Source organism: Gavialis gangeticus, unplaced genomic scaffold (genome assembly GCF_001723915.1).
Source record: "Gavialis gangeticus isolate Ggan-Ray unplaced genomic scaffold, GavGan_comp1, whole genome shotgun sequence".
Taxonomy (NCBI): Eukaryota; Metazoa; Chordata; order Crocodylia; family Gavialidae; genus Gavialis; species Gavialis gangeticus.
Genome location: NW_017729024.1, coordinates 106,543,775 through 106,563,592, shown reverse-complemented (window position 1 = coordinate 106,563,592; position 19,818 = coordinate 106,543,775). Strand labels below are relative to the sequence as shown.

At 40.4% G+C, this 19,818-nt stretch overlaps 1 protein-coding gene across 11 annotated transcripts in view; it reads left to right on the top strand.

Annotated features, from left to right (window-relative positions):
* Positions 1–19,818, top strand: part of ADAMTSL1 (ADAMTS like 1) — a 936,448-nt gene that overhangs the window by 890,258 nt on the left and 26,372 nt on the right. For all 11 annotated transcript variants that reach the window (XR_002097365.1, XR_002097366.1, XM_019517531.1 and 8 more), the window contains 3 exons: positions 451–579; positions 8,706–8,885; positions 10,433–10,567. Coding sequence is in view for 9 of the 11 variants with exons in the window: in XM_019517531.1 (XP_019373076.1) it covers positions 451–579; positions 8,706–8,885; positions 10,433–10,567 (444 nt within the window). In the remaining 2 variants the exon portion in view is untranslated. The remainder of the gene's footprint in view (positions 1–450; positions 580–8,705; positions 8,886–10,432; positions 10,568–19,818) is intronic.

Below are 19,818 nucleotides of genomic sequence, written 5' to 3'. Positions count from 1 at the left end.
GAAGCGGATCGCATGTGGCTATAAGTCTCCAGTGCAACTACAGTGCTGGTATCCGTCATTTGGCATCATTGTCCTGTGTTTGGCCTTTGGCAAAAAGTAGTGTCTGGCTTGCAGAATCAAGGCAAACAGCTTGCTGCAGCTCCAGTTGCATTGCTGTTTATTGTTTCAGCTGGTTCTCATATGTGCTGGCTTGACTTTAATACTATTCTGTCTCTGATTTGGGTTTGTTTGTTTTTTTTCCAAAGCAGCTTTAACTAAGGAATCAAGCAACTCCTTCATGATATCATAGAGGCCAGGAGCAGGTGGCTCCATCCACCGGCATTACCCACTGATGGACTCCTGTCCTTTAATGTCTACTTCTGCTTTCATGCCAGACATGTTGTTTAGAGTCTGCCCCTTGTGACAAGTTGAGTACTTTACTTTGTGAACTGCCGTTTTTCTTTTACACAGGAAAACCACTGATAAAGGCATCAAGAGCTATTGTGATCAACACAGACTTGCCTGCTGTTACTGCTGACATTGGAAGCACAGTGAAAACAATCCAAGGAGCAAATGTTACCATTATCTGCCAAGTTGCAGGTGAGAAGTGACTCAGTCCTTATGGTGAACAGATATGGGGTGCTTTATTATCTCTACCTTTCTACCGGGTTTTCTTAGTATACCAGTACCTCTGTGCAGAAAGGCATGAAGCTCTGTGGATTCAGCTTTATGGGTCTCATGCAAACTTTTTCTTTACTTTCACATGATAGGAATATAGGAATTGCCATACCACATCAGATCACTGGCCTATTTACCCTGATATCTTGTCTCTGACAGTGGCCAGTGCCAGCTGCTTCATATGTAAGTGTAAAATCCCCCCCCAAAAAAGAGTTGTGCACATCTTTTAGGGAAATTGACTCCTAATGCCTAACCTTACATTATGAAATATGAAAGCTGAAATTCCCTGTACCCTGGCTTCTTATCATCTAAATACACAAATGGGGCGATTGCTGTATTTGTCATCTGAAATATGCATCACCACTGTTCTTGCATCTAGAGATATAGCTGCACAGGATAACAAAATGTGTGAATATGCATATAAAAATAATACATATCAAAACAATATTCATATAGCTTTGCCAAAGAGAATACGTACTTGATAATGGATGGGAAGAGTATCACACACAGCCAGTACATTGGGGTGGAGGCTGTAATGAAAGGTGTTGTTCCTTATGGAGACAGAAAGAAGTGGACAGTTCAGGGGTGAGTAGTTAGACAAATGAGTGCAAGAAAGCCAACCAATAAAACCAGAACAATTGTTTTTAAATAATGGAATTTACAACATTGGGTTTAGTGCTGCATGGGCCAGAACCCTTTGATCAAGTGAGCCGTACGTGGTAGAGAACCCAAAAGGAATGGGAGATAAAGTTGGTCCCAAATGACCTTTCTCATGCAATATAATTTTGAGCAGCTGCTCTAAATTATGTTTGATACTTACAGTGCCCTGGAAACTATTGTGATACCTAGGCAAAGTGTTTTAGCCATGCCACATCCTTTCCACAGTCTCCCCCTACACTGGGAGAACTGGAATTGAATGGCATGGAGGTGTGCTGGGGTTTCTCTTATCCCTGATGCAGAGCAGCTGAAATGAGAGATGAGGATTTTGTCCTTTAATTCAAAATTCAGTTGTGTGGTGTACACTGCTAGACCTCGACTCCATGCGATGCCCAATGACTAGGGAGACAATGGAACAGTGCACACATTGCTTCTTCCAACAGCTGTATTCAAAATGGAGACAGATTCGGGCTAGCTCCAACAAACCGGGGAGCTGCAGCGACCATTAGTTCTTTCTATATTTACACACCTTGGTTTATGCTTATTAGCATTTACCCCACCTTTGTTCCACCCTTATTCTTTCCCATCTTAAGCTCCACCTCTGTTTACTGTTTATTTAATTAGCATGGAATTACCTATGCATTTCACGTATTTACATGTCTTTTTGCTAAGAATGCATGCCCAAGACCCTGACCCCTGCTTCTCTCAGTCACTTGCCATCTCTTGCTGATTACTTCACCATCTCCAAGGTCTTAACTTCTGCTTTATCTCCTAATGATAACTGGTGGTCTGCATCCTGTTTTTCTTACACAATGAGCTATATATCTTATAACAATACTATATTGTTAGGAAAGTGCTTGTCTAAGCATCCTGCAGTGTTACAAGAGGGAGCAAGGCAGTACAAGTTGTCGACATGTGAAAGAGACCCTGTGAGAGAGGGTGGAGTGTGAGAGGCCCTAGTGAGGGGAGGACAGCATAAGTGTGTGTGTCTGAGGCCTGACAATGAGGCCTAAGCTTGGTCCGGCTGTAGGCTGGGAGCATATTGTCATCTGGATGCCATCTGTGAGGCTTGGGCTGTGGTGTAGGGGAGGAATGGAACTGCAGATGGTGCCCCCTGGCATTGGGGCCAGAATGGCAGCCTCCTGCCTTAATTAACTTAATTACCAACAAGGCATGGAGGGCAAGACAGTTGGGTGGCATGCTCAAAGTAAGTGGGGAAACTAACACTGTAGCTAGTCAGGGAGCCCCACCTTGCCACACAGTAAAACAATTAAAGATTGCTCCAAAAAGGATTCTTAGGGTATTCTTTCCTTTGAAGTGACTGCCCAGTTCATCTCATCCTCAGAAGATTTGGGTAGGCAGTTGGGCTATTCTGAAGTGCCCGTGGGAGAGGTCTTCATTTGGGTGTAGCTTGCAGGTCTGGCTCATGTTGAGAGGCTTTTAATGAAAATCTGCAGGACAAGCATATATAAAAGAAATACTAGATACAAGGCTTAATTATGACATTTGCTAAAGCTGTTGCTGCCAGGAGACAGGAATACAGGCTGGCTGCTGACAGGCACTGATAAGGTTTCTTTCAAATAAGAGATAATGAAAGGGACTGTTACCAGAACTTGGGAATTGTTTTTATATAGGTCTCTAATTTCTTTTTGTAGGCACAGGTGCTGACACATTCTGTACTCTGAACTGTAATCTGTAGATGTTGGAACAAGCCATTACAAAACAAGAGGCCTAATTGATCCTCTGTATAACTGAAGAGTTGCACTAAGGATGAATTTGGCCTGAAGCATGTGTGGCTGTAGAACCAAATTCTCTTCTTCTTTCCCCAGGAGAACTCAACTGTAAGTTTAATTAAGCTGTGAAAATAAGTCTCATCAGAAAATCATATTGCAATTTGTGGGCATGTCTACATTTGCAATTAACATGCTTTAGTTGATGTGCATTAAATCTAGTACTTCCATTATGAGGTACTAGGAAAATATGCATTAGACTGTCTTAATGTGCATTAAGTAAAGAGCACAGGTACCCTATACACAGGCATGGAGGCTGCTCTCCACCATGTCAGGAATTCCAGCATGTCGGAGCAGACTTAATTGAGTCTGCTGAAGCATGGCAATTTACTGCTCTCCAGCAGCCTCCCATGTCTTGTGTATCAGCATCCCCATGCTTAAAAATGGTTGTGGGAGCGCTTGAACTAAAGCTCTTTGAATGAGCTTTGTTCTAGTGCCCTCACCGCCATTTTGCAGTGCAAGAATGCTGATACATGAGACGCAATGGTGCTTTAATTAGAGTGGCTCTCAGATCCACTCTAACTAAAGCACCACCCCTTCACCCCTGGTTCATATATAAAACTGCCCATGGGTTTTAAGCAATGTGTAATGCACATTGGCCTATTTTACTGTGCATTAACTAAATAGCAAGTTTTTTTCAGTGCATTAAATGTGCATCAATGTACGTTAAAGTAGGTTAATCTGCATTAAAGGTCACATGTAGACATGTCACATATTACTTGATACCTACTCTACTGTGGCTGAGGTATATTTAAGAGAGATGCTAGGGGCTTGTAGCCAGTCCCAGGCTCCCCTACTATTGAGCCTAAGAGAAACAACTCCTATCCACCAAACAACCTACATGTGGCAGTGATTCTCAGAAAGTAGATTTTTAGTCCATTGGTATTCAACCACTTTTTTTGTGGTTAAATCTGCAGATTCAGGAATGGTGGACTCACGTTTTCCCCCAAAATGAATTGGAGATGCATTTTAGCTCATGTAGATGTTAGTGTGAAGCTTTCTACAGTGAGCCATTGGATCAGATCCTGTACATACATGTTTTGACTGCATTTACATGGCAGGCATTTGGATGTCTAATGTCATGTCTGCACTAATAAAAGCGCATGCTGCCCACTCTCTCCTTCTCTGTGCCTACCAAACCCTTGCACTGGACATCGTAGTCCTCTTAAAATGGATCAGAGCACATGTCAAGAAGGATACTCAGTACATGCTTAGGGCTGTACTAAAATAGTTGTGCTGCCCAGTTTGCAGGCTCTGGCATGAGTAGAGTGGGAGTGAGTGAATGGGGAGATTGCTTCTAGGCTGTGTTCCTGGACTTGCTACAGAGGCAGTAGAGACATGCTCTAAATGGGTGTGGCTATGATTAGAAACAGTGCTGGGTGCCAAAACGTGGCGAGTTTTAACAATCTGATCCATTGTCACTGATGTTTTTGAAAGAAAAACTTGAAACGTCAATATTTCCCACCCTAGGCAGATCTAGAAGTGGTTCATGCTTTTTTTTCCCCCTGCAATTCTAAAAGTAAAGGGGGGTGTGGCACATAGCCCCCCCCCCGACTATGGTAGCGCTGTACCCCTCCCTGGATATACCTTTGGCTTTCACAAACATCCTCTGTCTCTCTTCTGTGTGTGTTTATACTTCTAAAGTCCTCCACCTCTTCCTTAAAATTATCCCAGTTTGTCATTCAGACTCTACAGGGTTTGGTATGGGGAAGAGGGTGTGTCCTGATTTTTCTCTTTAAGCCTTGTCTGTTCCTGTTCACAAGCATCAGACTGCCACACCATAAGCAAAAGTATTTAGTACTATTACAGAATATTATGGCCTTGGAAACTGGTAGGACCCAGCTTACTTTGCTGCATTCCAGAAAACATATACATCATAGAGCTAAAGCATCAGCACAGTTATCACGCTGCTTGTCACTTACACCAGCCTTTTTTGTACTAAGAAAACTAACTCCACTAAAAGGTAGGGGTTGATAGCTATTTCTAGTTAACTATTGAAGAGGAATGGAGAGAAGGGAGGGCTTTCTGGGTTATAACTACTGTTTGGAAATATTCTCTAACTGTAGGGCAAGCATTCCTAATGTGATGCCTCCAACAACAGAGACGTTCATAACAACAAAAGAAACTTGCTTCCAAAGGGTAATTCATGAAGCCTTTGTTCTCACTGGGATAAATTCTTGTGGTTTATGGAAGCTAATGCAATGGTACTGGTTTACACAAACAGAATATCTGACCCTACAACTTTATTTTCAGACTGCTTTCTCCTTCTTTGTTTTGGAAAATACTGCACTACAGCTTCTTACAGGAGGCACTGGCTTTCTGCTTGCTTTTCTCATCCATTAATATTCTATTATTATTTCATTTTTTAAAAGTTTGCATTCTCTCCTTCTTGTAAACCTACATTTACCTTGTTTCCATTATACCCTTGTGGACAGCCATCTGACAAAAACCTAGAGCTAGGGCTGACTGAAAGGCTCTTGCTCCCCCTAGTGTCAGTCTTTCGGAAGAATAGCTTTACTCACATTTGCACCTGCATCTTTATATTGGTGTTTTTGAAGTGCTTGCCAGCCTGCTGTGACCTTGGTTTCATTACCCATTTCATTAGACTAAACCTGTATAAGCTACTCCTGTGAGAAGGATACACTGACATGTACATTTCTTCTCATCCTCCCCCATCCAATTTGTGGGGCACAGCTGTAACATTTGGTTTTGATTCATTTGTTTACCCTGGAAGCTTTAGATTAAAGAGGGAAGGAAGAATAGCTCTTCTGTGCAGGTCATCAGAGAAGTGCTTTTGCAGATGTGCTGTTTTGTAGCAAATGCGGCCACAGATTGAACAACAGCAGGGTGAACCAAATCCTTCAGTCTTGTTACTTAAGCAAAACTTCCTTTGATGGGAATGGGAGTTTTACCAAAGTAAAGGAAGTGTAAGCATTTAAGGGTTTGGCCCTATCTGAACAGACAGTAGCTGCCTGCAAAGAAGTGAACTAATGTGGATGTCTAATGTTGGTGTAGCTTCTTATGAGTCATAGTTTCTGGAGCCCTGTGATGAAAGAATCTCACCTGCTAAAAAGTAAATATTTAACTTTTAGAATTGCAGGGAAAAAAGCATGACCCAAGTGCATACAAGCTTAGAACCAAGAAAGAAAGAAAAATATTGTGAATTTTTTCTCTTTTTAAATCATCTCACGGTTTTAAGTTAATCACATAATTCTCTGAGGTCTCTCACTCATGATTTTTTCAGTGCTTGGCACCAGCACTGGAGTTAATGTGAAGATATGACTTGTAAGCTGCCTGCAGTCATGCAGCTTTCAGGGAGAAAATGTCTACTATGGAGTGATCATGTCTGTATTAGAATAGAACTCAAAGGGGGTTGCTGGACCAGCCATTCTTTACTGCTCTCAAGGACTTCAACAAATTGAAAGAGTCTCCATTCTCTCTTCTTCCCCTGCCAGATCCAAGCCTTTTGACTCCCCAGTTCTGCAAGGGATATACAATAAACCTGCAGGCTTGAATAAATTGGACTTGGAGTTATTCTTTATCCAGTGAGGGTGTGGCTTTTCCTGGGAACTTCACCTTGGTATTTTGTGGAGAGTTGGAGAAAGTTTTAACTGCCACCAGAACGAGATGTGTTTTAAAGAATAGGAACCAGCTAAAAACTAGCCTTCAAGGTTAGGAAAGAGGCCAAAACACTCTCATTGTAAAATAATTAATTTATGGGTAACACAAAATTATCAATCAGTCATAAGAAGGATAGAAAAGCATGACAGAGTATTGTCTGTACCTTAAATGATATGTGATAGTGCAAGAAACGTGGATTCAGACTGTGTGTGTGTGAAGCCCCTGGCTTTCCTGCAGCCCCATATCAGAGTAGGGAATGTGCTACTTGCCTCATATGCCATCCTCCACAACTGATTAAATCCTCTGCCCCACCCCCACCCCCAGAGCCACAATCCTGTCAAAAGTGTACCCTCTTGCATCCCACAGAAGTTACAAAGTGGTGCAGAGGATGGAAAACTGCAAGAACGCTCTGATAGTTCAGAGGGAAATCAGCTGCCTGTCAAGTTCTGGCTGCTGCTGGTGTAGTGCTTACTGGCTGAGTAAAAAGCTTGGAATCAGCTAGTTGCTGAGACTTGCCTAACCATAACAGATGAATGGGCTGTTTATTCTCTGTGCCCATTTTTATTCTCCATGCCCACATGGTCTTTCTCTGATTAGCAAGGAAGCTGCCAATTGTAATGGGGTTCTTTTCACATGAGCTGCTGTCAGCTGGCAATGAAATACCTGATCTGGGCTGGCTTGGGCCAGTGATTTAGAGGCAAAAATCTTAATCTTTGAACTGTCTAATGAAGAAAACTGATAAACCAGCAATGCCAGAGAGTGCAGATGCCAGATGAGGCAGTTGCTTGATTATTTGTTGTACAAAATGGGAAAACAGACAAGCAAACTTCAAACCCTGCTTAAATTCTTCAGTGCTGTCCTTGCCAGTTTCACTGGGGTAGAATGGAACATAGGGAGTTTGGTCTTTCACTCTGCAAAAGTAACTAGTTTTTCTAAACTACTGGAAATCTTCACATAGACTTTTTACATTTTTCCAGCTGTATTGAGCCATTAACTTGCAAGAAAGCTCTGTTGTTCTGAACAGTCAGAAACAGGCAGTTCTCATTTAGGTAACAGTCCCTAGGAAGAGACTCTTCAGCCTGAACCAAATGACCACCAACCCAGCGGTTCTCAAGCTGGTGGTCCATGGAATGCTTGCTGCTGACCCTCAGACAGCTGTCTGATTTCATGATGCTAGTTCCTGCTCTGTGCTGTCTGCTTCTAGCTCACCTTAGAGTGTGTCCCTGGTAGTGTTTTGCTCTGGAAGCAATTGCTACTAGAATCACAGTACATGAACATGTTTGTGGCCACGAAACGGTTGCTCTATTCAGATGTGTGCCATGCTATGCAAAATGTGGGGAACTTCTGGATCAGGTTAGCAAGTTACTGAAATTTGAGTCAAACATATGGATATCTGAATTACTCCATAGCAAAAGGCAGCTCCAGTAGACCAACTGCTTAAAATGATTTACCCTTTCATTCTCTGTCTGCACAGTACTGTGCAGTGCAGAATAGCCTACAGTGGCATTTCTTAGAAACCTTTGAATGAAAATGAGAGTCCTCCATTTTGGAGTTGCAGGGGGATATGTTGTATCCTGCATAGATTGCTCTCATGTTAGATTGTGACATGAAACAAACCTATGTAAGAGGGCATGCCCCTTCCTTCTGATGAGTTGGACCAAAAAGCATTGTTTTTTCTTGGGATTTCACATGATGCTGTTTGCTTCTAGTCAGATGGTAAGTGTTGGTGGAAAAGCCACTTTCAAAAAAGTATGTGGCCTTTGATTGCATTCTCAAGTAGCTCTAGGAAATGTAGACAGATGAAGTAAAAAAAAAATTACCAAACTCTCTTGAACATTAAAAATTGTTGGGCTACAAGTAGGGTACAAAAGCTTGATATGATTATTCTATGCCAAATGCTTTGTCTGTCCCTAATGGAAATATTGTCATCCAGCATCTTATACCTTTCCCCCTGCCCCACCCTTGCCACTGCCTTTCCAGGTGTACCTGAAGTAGAAGTTGCTTGGCTCAAGGATCAGATCCAGCTGGGCCCTCCACACCATCTACATGATGGATCGCTGCTGATTGTAGATGCATCTTTATCTGATCAGGGATTCTACTCTTGCAAGGCAGTCAATCTTCATGGGGAAGTGACTGAGAGTACGCAGCTGATGATTCTTGGTAAGCCACAGGAATACATGTTGCCTTGGAAGGACTTCTTGTCCTTACTTTTACAGGATTAACATCACCTGCACCCCTGCAGACTTCTAACTATGCTGAACTAATCAGGGAGCATAAGAGAGGAAAGAGTGACTAAGTATCCTTATTCTCTGGAGAAGGAATACATTCCAATTGTATTTGCAGCACAGGCCATCAAACCAGGAACAAGATCTTGGGAGTTGGGGAAGAAAAAAACTTTTATCAGGGGGAAAAAAAAAAGAATACTAATTTTTAATTCTTGCACATTTAGATTTTATGGCCAAGCAAAGAACTGTCAAACATGCACCCAACGGGCACTCCCAAAAGGAAGGTAGTAGCTCTCTGCCCTGTATACCACACCACTTCTGACAAGCAGCCACTCTTATAAATCACTAAGTGACACTGACCAATTTCACGCCTCACTAACTGATGCATAAACCCTGTGCAATTTTATAAAACAGTAAAAGTGTACTTTGTCTTGGGTTTCATTGTAGCAGGCCGAAAGTTTAGCTGGGTGAGTTTGGAAAGACATGGTCAGGCCTCAAGCACAGGTGGAAGTGTTACACAGGGCTAATTTATTGTGCCTGTTGATGGATTTTCCTCCCTAATGACCCATCTGTGTTTTTTCCCACTGTCTGGGAGATGAAAGATCCAGCCAGATAATGTAAATGCTACTGTATGCCTAGTAATTAAGTGTGCATGTTTTGTAACTTTGTACATACGTTGTTGCAACAGTGCATTTACAAAGTATCTGTCCCAGATGTCAGTTTTCATGCCTTCGCATATTGCCTCCTTTGATTCACAGCTAAGACTCAACTTTCAAGGCAAGTCTAGGCACTGTGGATGCTGCTGCCTTAGAAACAGATTTTAAAGCTGAACTTTCTCACAATCTTAAGGGCAGTGCTAAAGCCCTTCTAGTGTTCACATGGAATACCTGTGACTTCAGACCAACCCTAAAAACTAAGTCTAAAAACTATATTCATATATTTAAAAAAGAAAACCTCCCAGATCATAATTCCCATTTGGTTTCAGAACAAATATGTCCCAGAAAAAACTCACTTTTTTGTTAAAGATGCAAAATTACTCCCAGTGCTTCAGGATCATTTGTAGGCAAACCATTTTTCAGTTGCTCAAGAAAAAGAAATAGTGGAAACAACTCTGGGTCACCAGATATCACCTGTGTATTAACAGTAGCTATGCTGTGTGAGTTTACCATTTGTTCTGAGTGACTGTATTTGCTAGAAAACAACATCTGCTATTATGCCTCATCACAAGAATCAAGGATGGCAGAGTAGCCTTAAAGAATTTCTTGGCTATTGTTGGCTTATGCCTGACATTAGATATTATTTTAATTGCATCTATACTGCTGCACCTACCTGGTACATCAGGCACCCACACCACTTGATACATATCCTTTGAAATGTTGCTGTTTCAAAACAATGAAAAATAGGAGGGATGGTTTCTAATGTCCTTGAGTGCTTCCCTGTTATAGCCTTGCTCATCATCTCCATCTCTCAATTTATTTCCAGACCCCCCACGACCCCTCCTTCATTTAGAAGACTTGACAACAATGCTTTTAGTCACAGAGCCAGGTGTTACTTCAGTGATGACCTCTCCTTCAGGATCAAGACTGACTCTAAACGCTGGGAGTTCTGTCCTCATAGGTAAGTGTGGATCCTTACAATTTGAATAGAAAGAGAGAGACAGAGACACAGAAAGAGAGAAAAGGAGAGGCAGGGAATATGTCAAGTTCAGATCCAGCCATTCATCTGAGAGGTGTTGAGATCTGGGAAGCCAATTCAGCCCATTATAGTTTGGGGGCCATTTGAAAATTTTTGCTCTGGACTCTCAGACTCAGGTTTGAAATGTTAGCAGTCATTAACAAGCCAGGTTTATGGTTACTGTTATGCTGGAAAGCCCCAGAAATTATTAGGGTTTCTTGGTGCTGGACATTCTAGTAAGAAATCATTCCAGCTCTCTAAGGAATTTACAGTCAAGGCAAGATGCAGCCAATACATGACAACAGTATACTCAGAGCACTGACAGACAGAAAATATACTCAGTGCCTGATAGAAATGGTCTTGTGCTCTCATTTTGGACAGGTATGCTAAAAGTTATAGACTTAGACTAGTAACAGTGTTCCTCATTTCAGCTCCAAATTCCTACTCTTTACATTGGAGAACATGACTAGAAATTAAAAGCATCTCCTGAAAGCTGTACTCTGAACCAGTGGTTTTCAACCTTTTTTTTTTTATTGGTGGACCCCTAAAAATATTGAATGGAGGTGCAGAACCCTTTCAATTGTAAGTGTGGATATTCACGTACTTTGATTGATCATGGTCATCTTTTGCAGACCCCTTAAGCATAGTCTATAGACCCCCAGGGGTCCATGGACCACAGGTTGAAAACCTGTCTGTAGATAAGCTGAATTTTAACTGAGCGGGACTTTGAACCTCAAATGATGTCTGTTAAAGTACAGGGGTTGTTATTAAAAACATATCATGTGCCATTCCTCTTTAATCAAGATACAGTAATGTCTTCTGATCTAAGGACAGGAAAATACCACGGTTACTGCGTGTACTTGATGCGGTGAATTTGAATACTTTGGCTTGTAGGCACACTGGAGTCTAAAGATGCAATGCAGATAAAAGGTAATTATCTGTAAGCCATGGGGGTAAGAGAGAGTACAAGAAGAATGAACATATTTCCAACACTTTTAAAATAGCATGATGATCCTTGGCATCTCTTTCATCATTTAAATACTTCCTTGCAGATTAGTTGCTTCTGTTGCTTGGAAAAAAAAAAGTGAAAAGATTTGATAAATGATTCCCTCAGGCTTCAACTCACCAGCCCCACATGTTTTTTTCAGATCAGGAGAAATACAATAATCCTGATGTATGGCAATGTTTTCAAACATACTACACACCTGAGGATACAAATAGTGAAAGAAGGAGCAACACTGCAATGCACGCTGTACATAATAAAATTAATGTTTTGGATTGCATTTATAAGGCAGCTTCAGAAAGGGATGCTGCAGCTTTTTAGAATGAAGCAAAGCAAATGAATTTAAAGAGAGACTGAAGCACAAGAAACATGTAAAAGAGCTGGGATCTTAAACAAGAGCCGTAAATCTAGCCACTATTTACAACTATGAGAATTTTAGCTATTACCTTGAAAAAGAGAAAAACCCAAAGAAAAGTTAAATATTTCACTATGTGTAGTGAAGATACCTAGTCGGTGGCCTCACACTGGTAGCTGCTTTTTCTGTTTGTGCCTTATGTATTTGAATTCACTCTACATGCAACATTTTGGTGCTACTGTTCTGAGTGAATTAATTTAATTTAAATCTGGGAGGGTAATGCTGACCCCAGAGAATGTTCACAGACTATTGCTTTGAATAGCTAAAAGTTCAAGCAGAGGATGGGCCAATTAGTAGGATAGTAGCCAACCCTCAGGAGATCTGGGTTTCATTCCCTGCTGTATCACAGATTGCCTGTATAACCTTGAATAATTCACTGTCTTTCTGTGTGCCTCCTTCTCCCATCTATAAAATAGGGTCAGTACTACTTGGCAACTTCACAACACTGTGAAGAATCTATATCAAAATAATGCAAGATGTTGAGTTACAGTGGTAATGGTAGGATAGACAGAATGTCCAGCTGTCATAAAATGCTATTTCATACAATTGGGATCTGCCCTTATCTTCAGCTTGAGATTGAAAATCTTCAACAGGGTCCTGAATATGATCAATATATGTTCAATACAGTGAGCTTGAAAATAACAGACTCCGTAAATGTAGGAGATACTGAACAATAACGTTAAAGTTGGATGGTAAAGCGTGCTTGTTATGAGCTGAAAAATACAGTCAACTGTAAAAAAAGGAAACCCTACTGTTCCATATGTATTGTGCTCTCCCTTGGTGACTCCCATATCAAATTTGCTCAGTTCACAAGTCAGAATAAGATTTTACTAACTGCCAGCTCTGCAAGCACAGTCTTGGAAAACAGGCTCCTTTCTACTTTTATTCTGTATCCCTAATGACTGTAGATTCAGAACTTTGCTGCCAATTTTACTGTTGGTTCAGGAAACGGAATTGCTAACTTACTTATATGCAGAATAAAACGTTGTAAGTTGTTTGGTTCTGATACTGGTACTGGTGTGGGGGGGAGATAATTATTTTCCTTACTTAAGAAAACAGAATTTGCCTGAAAGATACAACAGGCCCAGTTTTCCTACAACAGTATCTCACATGCATTTGCCATTAGTGTCACACATATGCTATGTAGAAAGAACAGAACCCAGGAGGAATTGCCCCATGTATGAAACTAGCCACTTTTGTAGCTATAACCACCATTTACAGACACATTTTCTTGAAACTGTATGATTAAATAACTGAATATAACAGCCTAACTTATGTAAATTGAGATCTAGATTTGGAGGAACTCAGCATTTAGAGGTGTTTTACATCTAGTAGTTGGGCTTATGTTTATTTCTCGTAACTTCTCCTTTGTAAATTTGGGATATATCTGAATTTCATGGTAAAGAAAAGATAAAGTTATTTGTGTAACCTTGTGTAAATATAAGGTTATTTGGTTTAATAAAAGATATCATATTTATCTATCATATCTAACTGATCTATTAGTCTAATAAAAACATGTAGTTATGGTGAAGGAAACAGAAAGAAGAATAACAACAACACAAAGCAATGTTTGCTGCAGCATAATATGTTTCTAAATTTTCTTTTTTGCTACCCCCAACTTGTTGCTAGTGTCAGCAGATAACTATGCTGCCTGGCTGTAGACAGCTCAGAAAATAACTTTCTCTATTCAGTTCTACTAAAGGAGTTCAGGCTAGATTTGTGGCACAACAGTTTTGGCTAAAGTCTTTCCTACTCAAGTGAGGCATCTAATGACACTAGTGTAACAAAACAGTCCACAACATCTATATGAGGTTAATGAACTCCTTTTCTTCATCACTCGGGGGTGTTGATTGTAGCCATGTTGGTCTAAGGACCTAGGCAAACAAGAAAACATTGGTCTAATAAAATATTGGTCTAATAAAACAGGTTTAATAAAATATATCACATTTGCCCAAATAACCCTGTCTGCCTATGTCCTTAGACCAATGTGGCTATAACCGACACTCCCCTTCCCCTCCCAACTAAGCGATGAAGAAAAGGAGTTGATTAGCATCTCTCTCCCTGCAGAGAGGTAATTCTGATGCCTGTACTGCAAGTGTAGGCTCCCAGTGATTACTACATCATTTTTCTTCAACAATGATGACAAAGTCGGAAGCAGACAGAAGCCACGTGCAGGCGCAGAACCCACAACCTTCTGTTCTAGGGAAGATGGGCAGCAGACAGACTGGCTTAATGACACCACTAGGCTATAAAAAGCCCAACTCCTTCTGAAAGCCTCCTATTCTGGCCTATTATGTCTCTCATTCCTGTCTGTCCCATGTCACAACTTCAAATAGAGAGGCTGATGCATGGTTCTCTTAGCACCTATAGCTTGGTGGACAATGCCCATGCCTGGGCCCGGGGGGTCTTGGGTTTAGTCTCTGCTTCCCACAGCTCATTTTGCATTTTACCTTGCACTGTCTTTGGTTAAAAATAATAATTATGACCTATGACATGTTTTTTTCTTAGGAAACTGTCACTGGACTACACAGTCAGTTACCTCTTTACATTTGCTCATTTAGGCCCTGTCAATCTTCTGCTCCCATCTAGTTCCAGATTGGCAAAGCTTGAGAAGGATAAGTGTTGCCAAGATGCACTCTGCATTTTACATTGTGACATTATTTGATAAATGGATAGGCTTCATCCTGGGTGCAGAAATCTGGATCTTGCACTTCCAAAATCACGATCGGGGGGGAACTTTCATTCTTTTGGCTCCTGCTACAAGTCAAAACATCTTCCAGCCTTGTTGAATGTCCTAAGGATTACTATAGGATAAACAGAAGAGAACTTTCAGCTGGCCTTTCCAATAGTGCAGGATTTCTGACCTTTAGTCTGTAGAACTTCTCCACTAGATTCTTTGAAAAACCATACACCATCCTGTATAGGGACCAAAGCTGGTTGACTGCTGCCAGAACACCTCATTAGCCAGACAGAAGTTACACTGCAGCTTCTTTAGGAACACACATCACAATTATTTGCCTTGCTTCTTCAGAAATTATCAGCTTAATAAATGCAGAAAGGTCTTCACACTTCCACAGCAGCTGTGACCGTTCACAGTCCCCTCTGATAATCATTTCTGAGCGGTCACTCCTTCCTATGAGTTACTGTTGCTGCCTCACAGGGTAGCTACTTTGAATATTGATTCTTCTTCATCCGATTTTTACAAACATGTGTCTATATGATGGGTGCCATGATGATGGAACAGAGATAAACTGAGAATATTTATTTTCAGTCTCTGCTATTCAGTGAACAGTACAAACATATGCAAGTGAGCTGGTAATTCAGCATCCAGTTCCATCAGCTGAGATTTTAGTTTCTGTGTTTGTACTCGTTAATTTGTTTTAGTCTGACTTTTAATAATTTTGAAGGGCATGTCTTAGTGTCTAACATTTTTATTTTCAGAATTATTTATATAAAACATTTAATTTCCCAAGAGTTAGCAACCTCTTTGGTCTCTTAATGGGCCCAGCCTGTGGTTGTACATTTTGAGAATATTTTTAACAAGGTTTGAGGCAGGAAACTTGTCTAAATCTACACTTTTGAACTACCATCTTAATTTATGTCACTATGTACATGATTTCAGATAACAACAACATGAGGGGTGGCATTGTGTAGCTAGCTGCTATAGGTGTTTGAGGACTGTTTAAAACCCATGTAATTTATTTAATAGAGTGGATTTTAACTGCTTCTTTGGAACTGTATTTTTTTTATTTTAGAAACCAGCTTGTTTCTTTTGAGGATCTCAAGGCTTCCAGTACTCTCATAGAAGCTTTATTTCCCCCATGTTATGAAGGGGAAGAGAAATTACATGACTTGCCCAGGGTCACACAGCAATTATATTAGCTTAAATTAATATCTGTTGTTAAAGTGAAAACTATTTCCCCATGTAGATACAGCCTAAAATTTGTTCATAAAAGTTCTACCACTTCAGGTAGTTTTTTATAATAGTTTTAAAACCTTTATGTGGATGATCTTAAAAAAAATCGGAGCAGTTTAGTGTAGCTGCATATTAAACAGCTTAGTTAAAACTGTCCAACAGGACAGAGAATTAAAGCAATGTCTCTTAAGGTTAACCTGGTCATTTTCACAACAATCTCAGAGAAAGAAGAGAACAACTTTAGTCAATATAGCATTTTTTCCATGTACTAGATCCTAATCTCAGTTGCATCAGTGTAAATCCAGAGAAGTCCACTGAGGATAGCTGCATTATTCTGAATTTATACCAACGGAATTAATGTCAGCCTCAGGCTCACACATATTTAAAATGCCCAAATGATTTATTTCAACTTTAGTTTAAGTCCATTAAGAAAGATGACCCTCAGCCTAAACCCTCATACACTATACTTCAGTCCCACATGATGGGGTTTTAGCTCCTGAAATATAGAGGAATTATAATAGAAATGATGAAGTAATTGAAATATTTCAATGTTGTCTGATGAAGATATAACTTTGAACCCTTACTGTTTTTACACCATGTATCATTGTCACATTTTTTTCCTGGAGAAAAATCAAATGCATTTAAGAGCAAGGTATTTCATCTTCTTTCCTTGGGTGCTAAGTCTGTCTCCTACTCACCTCCTTCACTTGCAGATCTTTGTGCATTTGAAGTGACAGCCAGTGATCTTCCTCTCGTTGTTTGGTTAGTTGCCTATCTGTGAAATGAAGTGTTAGAGAGATGATTTCTGAATAGCAAGGTTGAGTGGATTTTGCAGTAAATGCTTTCAGGTGCCATGCAACACAAAGTTACTAACCAGCTGGAATTTTTGCTGCTTTCAAACTCAGACTTTTCTATAAAGTAGATCTAAAGCATGCATATCTCTTTGTTAGCTATATTGCTCTATGATTGGTGGCAATGGACTGAAGCTATGTATTTATCCACCAGCAACTAGAGAAACACAAGAGAGGGGTCTGAAATGAATCCAGACGGTCCACCACAACTCCACCCTGAACTCTGAGATTGCTGGAATCTCAGTCCAAATTTAGCAGAAACATAGTCCAGTGAGAAGAGCATTGAGCTGGGACTGGAGACCTGAGTTTGCTGTGTGAACTTTAGCAAGATGCAGCACTCTGTGGTTGTATGTGGAGATAACGATACATAGTTTCCTTTGTAATATTTTAAGATTAAAGGCTGAAGGTTAATAAACAGAGGGTTAGAAGCCTCTAAGCCCAAATTGGCTCACCATTATCCTTATCTAAACTCTGCATTTGAGGCCCATAGGTAAAAAAATATAGGAAATATCAGCTGAGGACTAGCATGAGGTCAATACACATCTGTAAAGGCTCTCTGTTAGACAGGCACAAGAAGCTAAGGACAATCCTGGGGGGTTTTTTATTTCCAGTTATGTTTGACACCAGCCTGCTTGTCCTTGATATTCCTACCACTGCTTTCCATAGAATTCTGTTGACTTATTGTAACAGACTTCTAAAAGGAGCTCTGCATTTCCTTGCAATGACAAATGACATCCCAGGCTTAGCTGGCTTGCATCTTTATTCATTTGCTTCTGTCCTTCAGGGCTATAAATGACGTTATGACATAAGTCATTATGTCTGTTCTTTGATTTGTTCTTTAGCTTTATCAATACTGCTCCAGATTCTACCTTTTGTTGCAGCTGTGGAATGGGTTTCTCCTGCTGTAACCAAGGGCAGAATTTAGTTTGCAGTGTTAATTTATTCATTTCTTTCATGTAATTATTGGCAATGTGATAGAACATTGGTGTTCCCTTGCTTGAGCTCTTATTACTACTATCAAAATATGAACTTCCCTCCACGCCCATCACCAAAACGGTGTAATTTATATTAGATATTCATTTGCATCTCCAAAAGGAGACTGTGCACATCTGTGAATCATACTCTGGCTTTGAGTCAATTCAAAGTCACAGTGGGCCTGGGAAGCAGGCCTAAAGGCAATATTTTCTTTCACTGGTTAAGAAGGGCTGATAGAGAAGGGCCTTTAGCTGCCAGAGTTCCCATTAGGCAGGCAACATTCCCAAATGCTGCTTCCCCTCATAAGAGTCATGACATACTAAAGCCCCTTAATAACTACAGTGTCTGGAAGTAAAACCAGTTTCTCTTTTGTATACTGTTCATCCTTTCCTGTTGCAGGTGTTGAGCGTTGTAAAGATAAAACAGCAAATACTCATCTGTTGGGAGGAAATAGAACATAGGTATTGGTAATCTGTATTAAATGGTATTAATATTATTCCTGGGAGGAGAAGGAGAAATGGATGTTATGAGAGAAGATATTTTATTACAGTCTTGTTCTTGCTTAGTTTGTGTAACACATTATCCAGTAGTTTATGCCTATGTATAAGTGGGATATGTACAGGATATGTCACCTGTGAAGAGTGATTGATGTTCATGTCACTCACACAAATGGGAAATATCCATTACATTGAAGTCTCATAAGGCCTAAGTAAGGTTTTTTCACTAGACATGGAAAAATTTAATAATTATTCATTGGTAACACATATTGAAAGTATTGGATTCTGATTTTTCCCCCTGTTGTTGGCTACTAGGTATTCCCATATGCTACTATTTTATATTTATGTTTGGAAAAAAATAAAATTCAGTAATGAAAAGAGCAATAATAAATATTTAAAAAAAACAGAATTTGCATATAGAGCTCAACTGGAGATGGTTGTTAATATCAGCTGTTTCATATTTGCTTTTTAACTTACAGATGTTGATTTTGCAAATACATGCAATCAAACTGAATCCACAGCATCTCTTTGTCCGTGATCATGTTTACATGTTAAAGTTTGAGATGCCCCTCTGCAATTACTGCAGAGAAAAACCTGTCTAGAAATTAGCAAATTACAAGAGGGAGCAGTAGCCACCCATAATTAAGATTGCCCAATGTTTCCCACATTATTTTTAGTTGTTGTTAACTTTAGCAAAATCTAACCATTTGGACTAAAATCTTCCATGTCAGTTTTCTGCCTTGGACTGGTTCAGTTATTGATTTTTTAAAAAAAGGCCAGGGAAAAATGCATCTGTGTTTAAAAAGGATACGTGGAATAAGACAAAATAAAGATGAGAGAGAGTTAGCTAGGAATCAGCAGAAAACTTACAAGAAATGGATTAAAGGACAGATCAGGAAGATAAAATTGCCAGAACAAAATCTGTGGTGCCAAGGATATTGTTTAAATAACAAAAGTTTTATAAAACAGATTATATATTACGGCTGTGTGAAGCTTCAGTTGCTGATTCGATTTGGTGGCGATTCGGCCCAATTTGGCAGCCAAATCTCCGAATCCAAATTGAATCAGGTGACCCATTAATCTCCAATTCGATTCAGAGAGATTTGGAGAAATTTGATGACTCAGACAGACACAGCTTTATGTTTTTTTTCTACATACCTCAAGGTACAGGCATCTTGTGAAAGCTGAGATGCTGGGGTGGATGGAGTATCCCACAGGAGTGCCAGGGGTGGGGGCAGAGCACTTGGTGGTGGATCCAGAAGTGGACCAGAAGCACTTCCAGTCCACTTCTGGGTCTGCCGCGGAGTGCATGGCCGCCCCCTCCCCACCGGCTCAGTGAGTGGTGCCTCCTGGGTCTGGGGGGCACCTGAGCCCCACCCCCCACGGCCAATCGCTGAGTGTGGGGGTGTCCCCCGCATGCTTGGCAGCAGACCTGGAAGTGGACCAGAAGTACTTCAAGTACACTTCTGGGATCACTGCCAAGAATATGAAGCAACTATGCTTTCTCCAGAGAAAAGGTGCAACTAATTTAAGAATT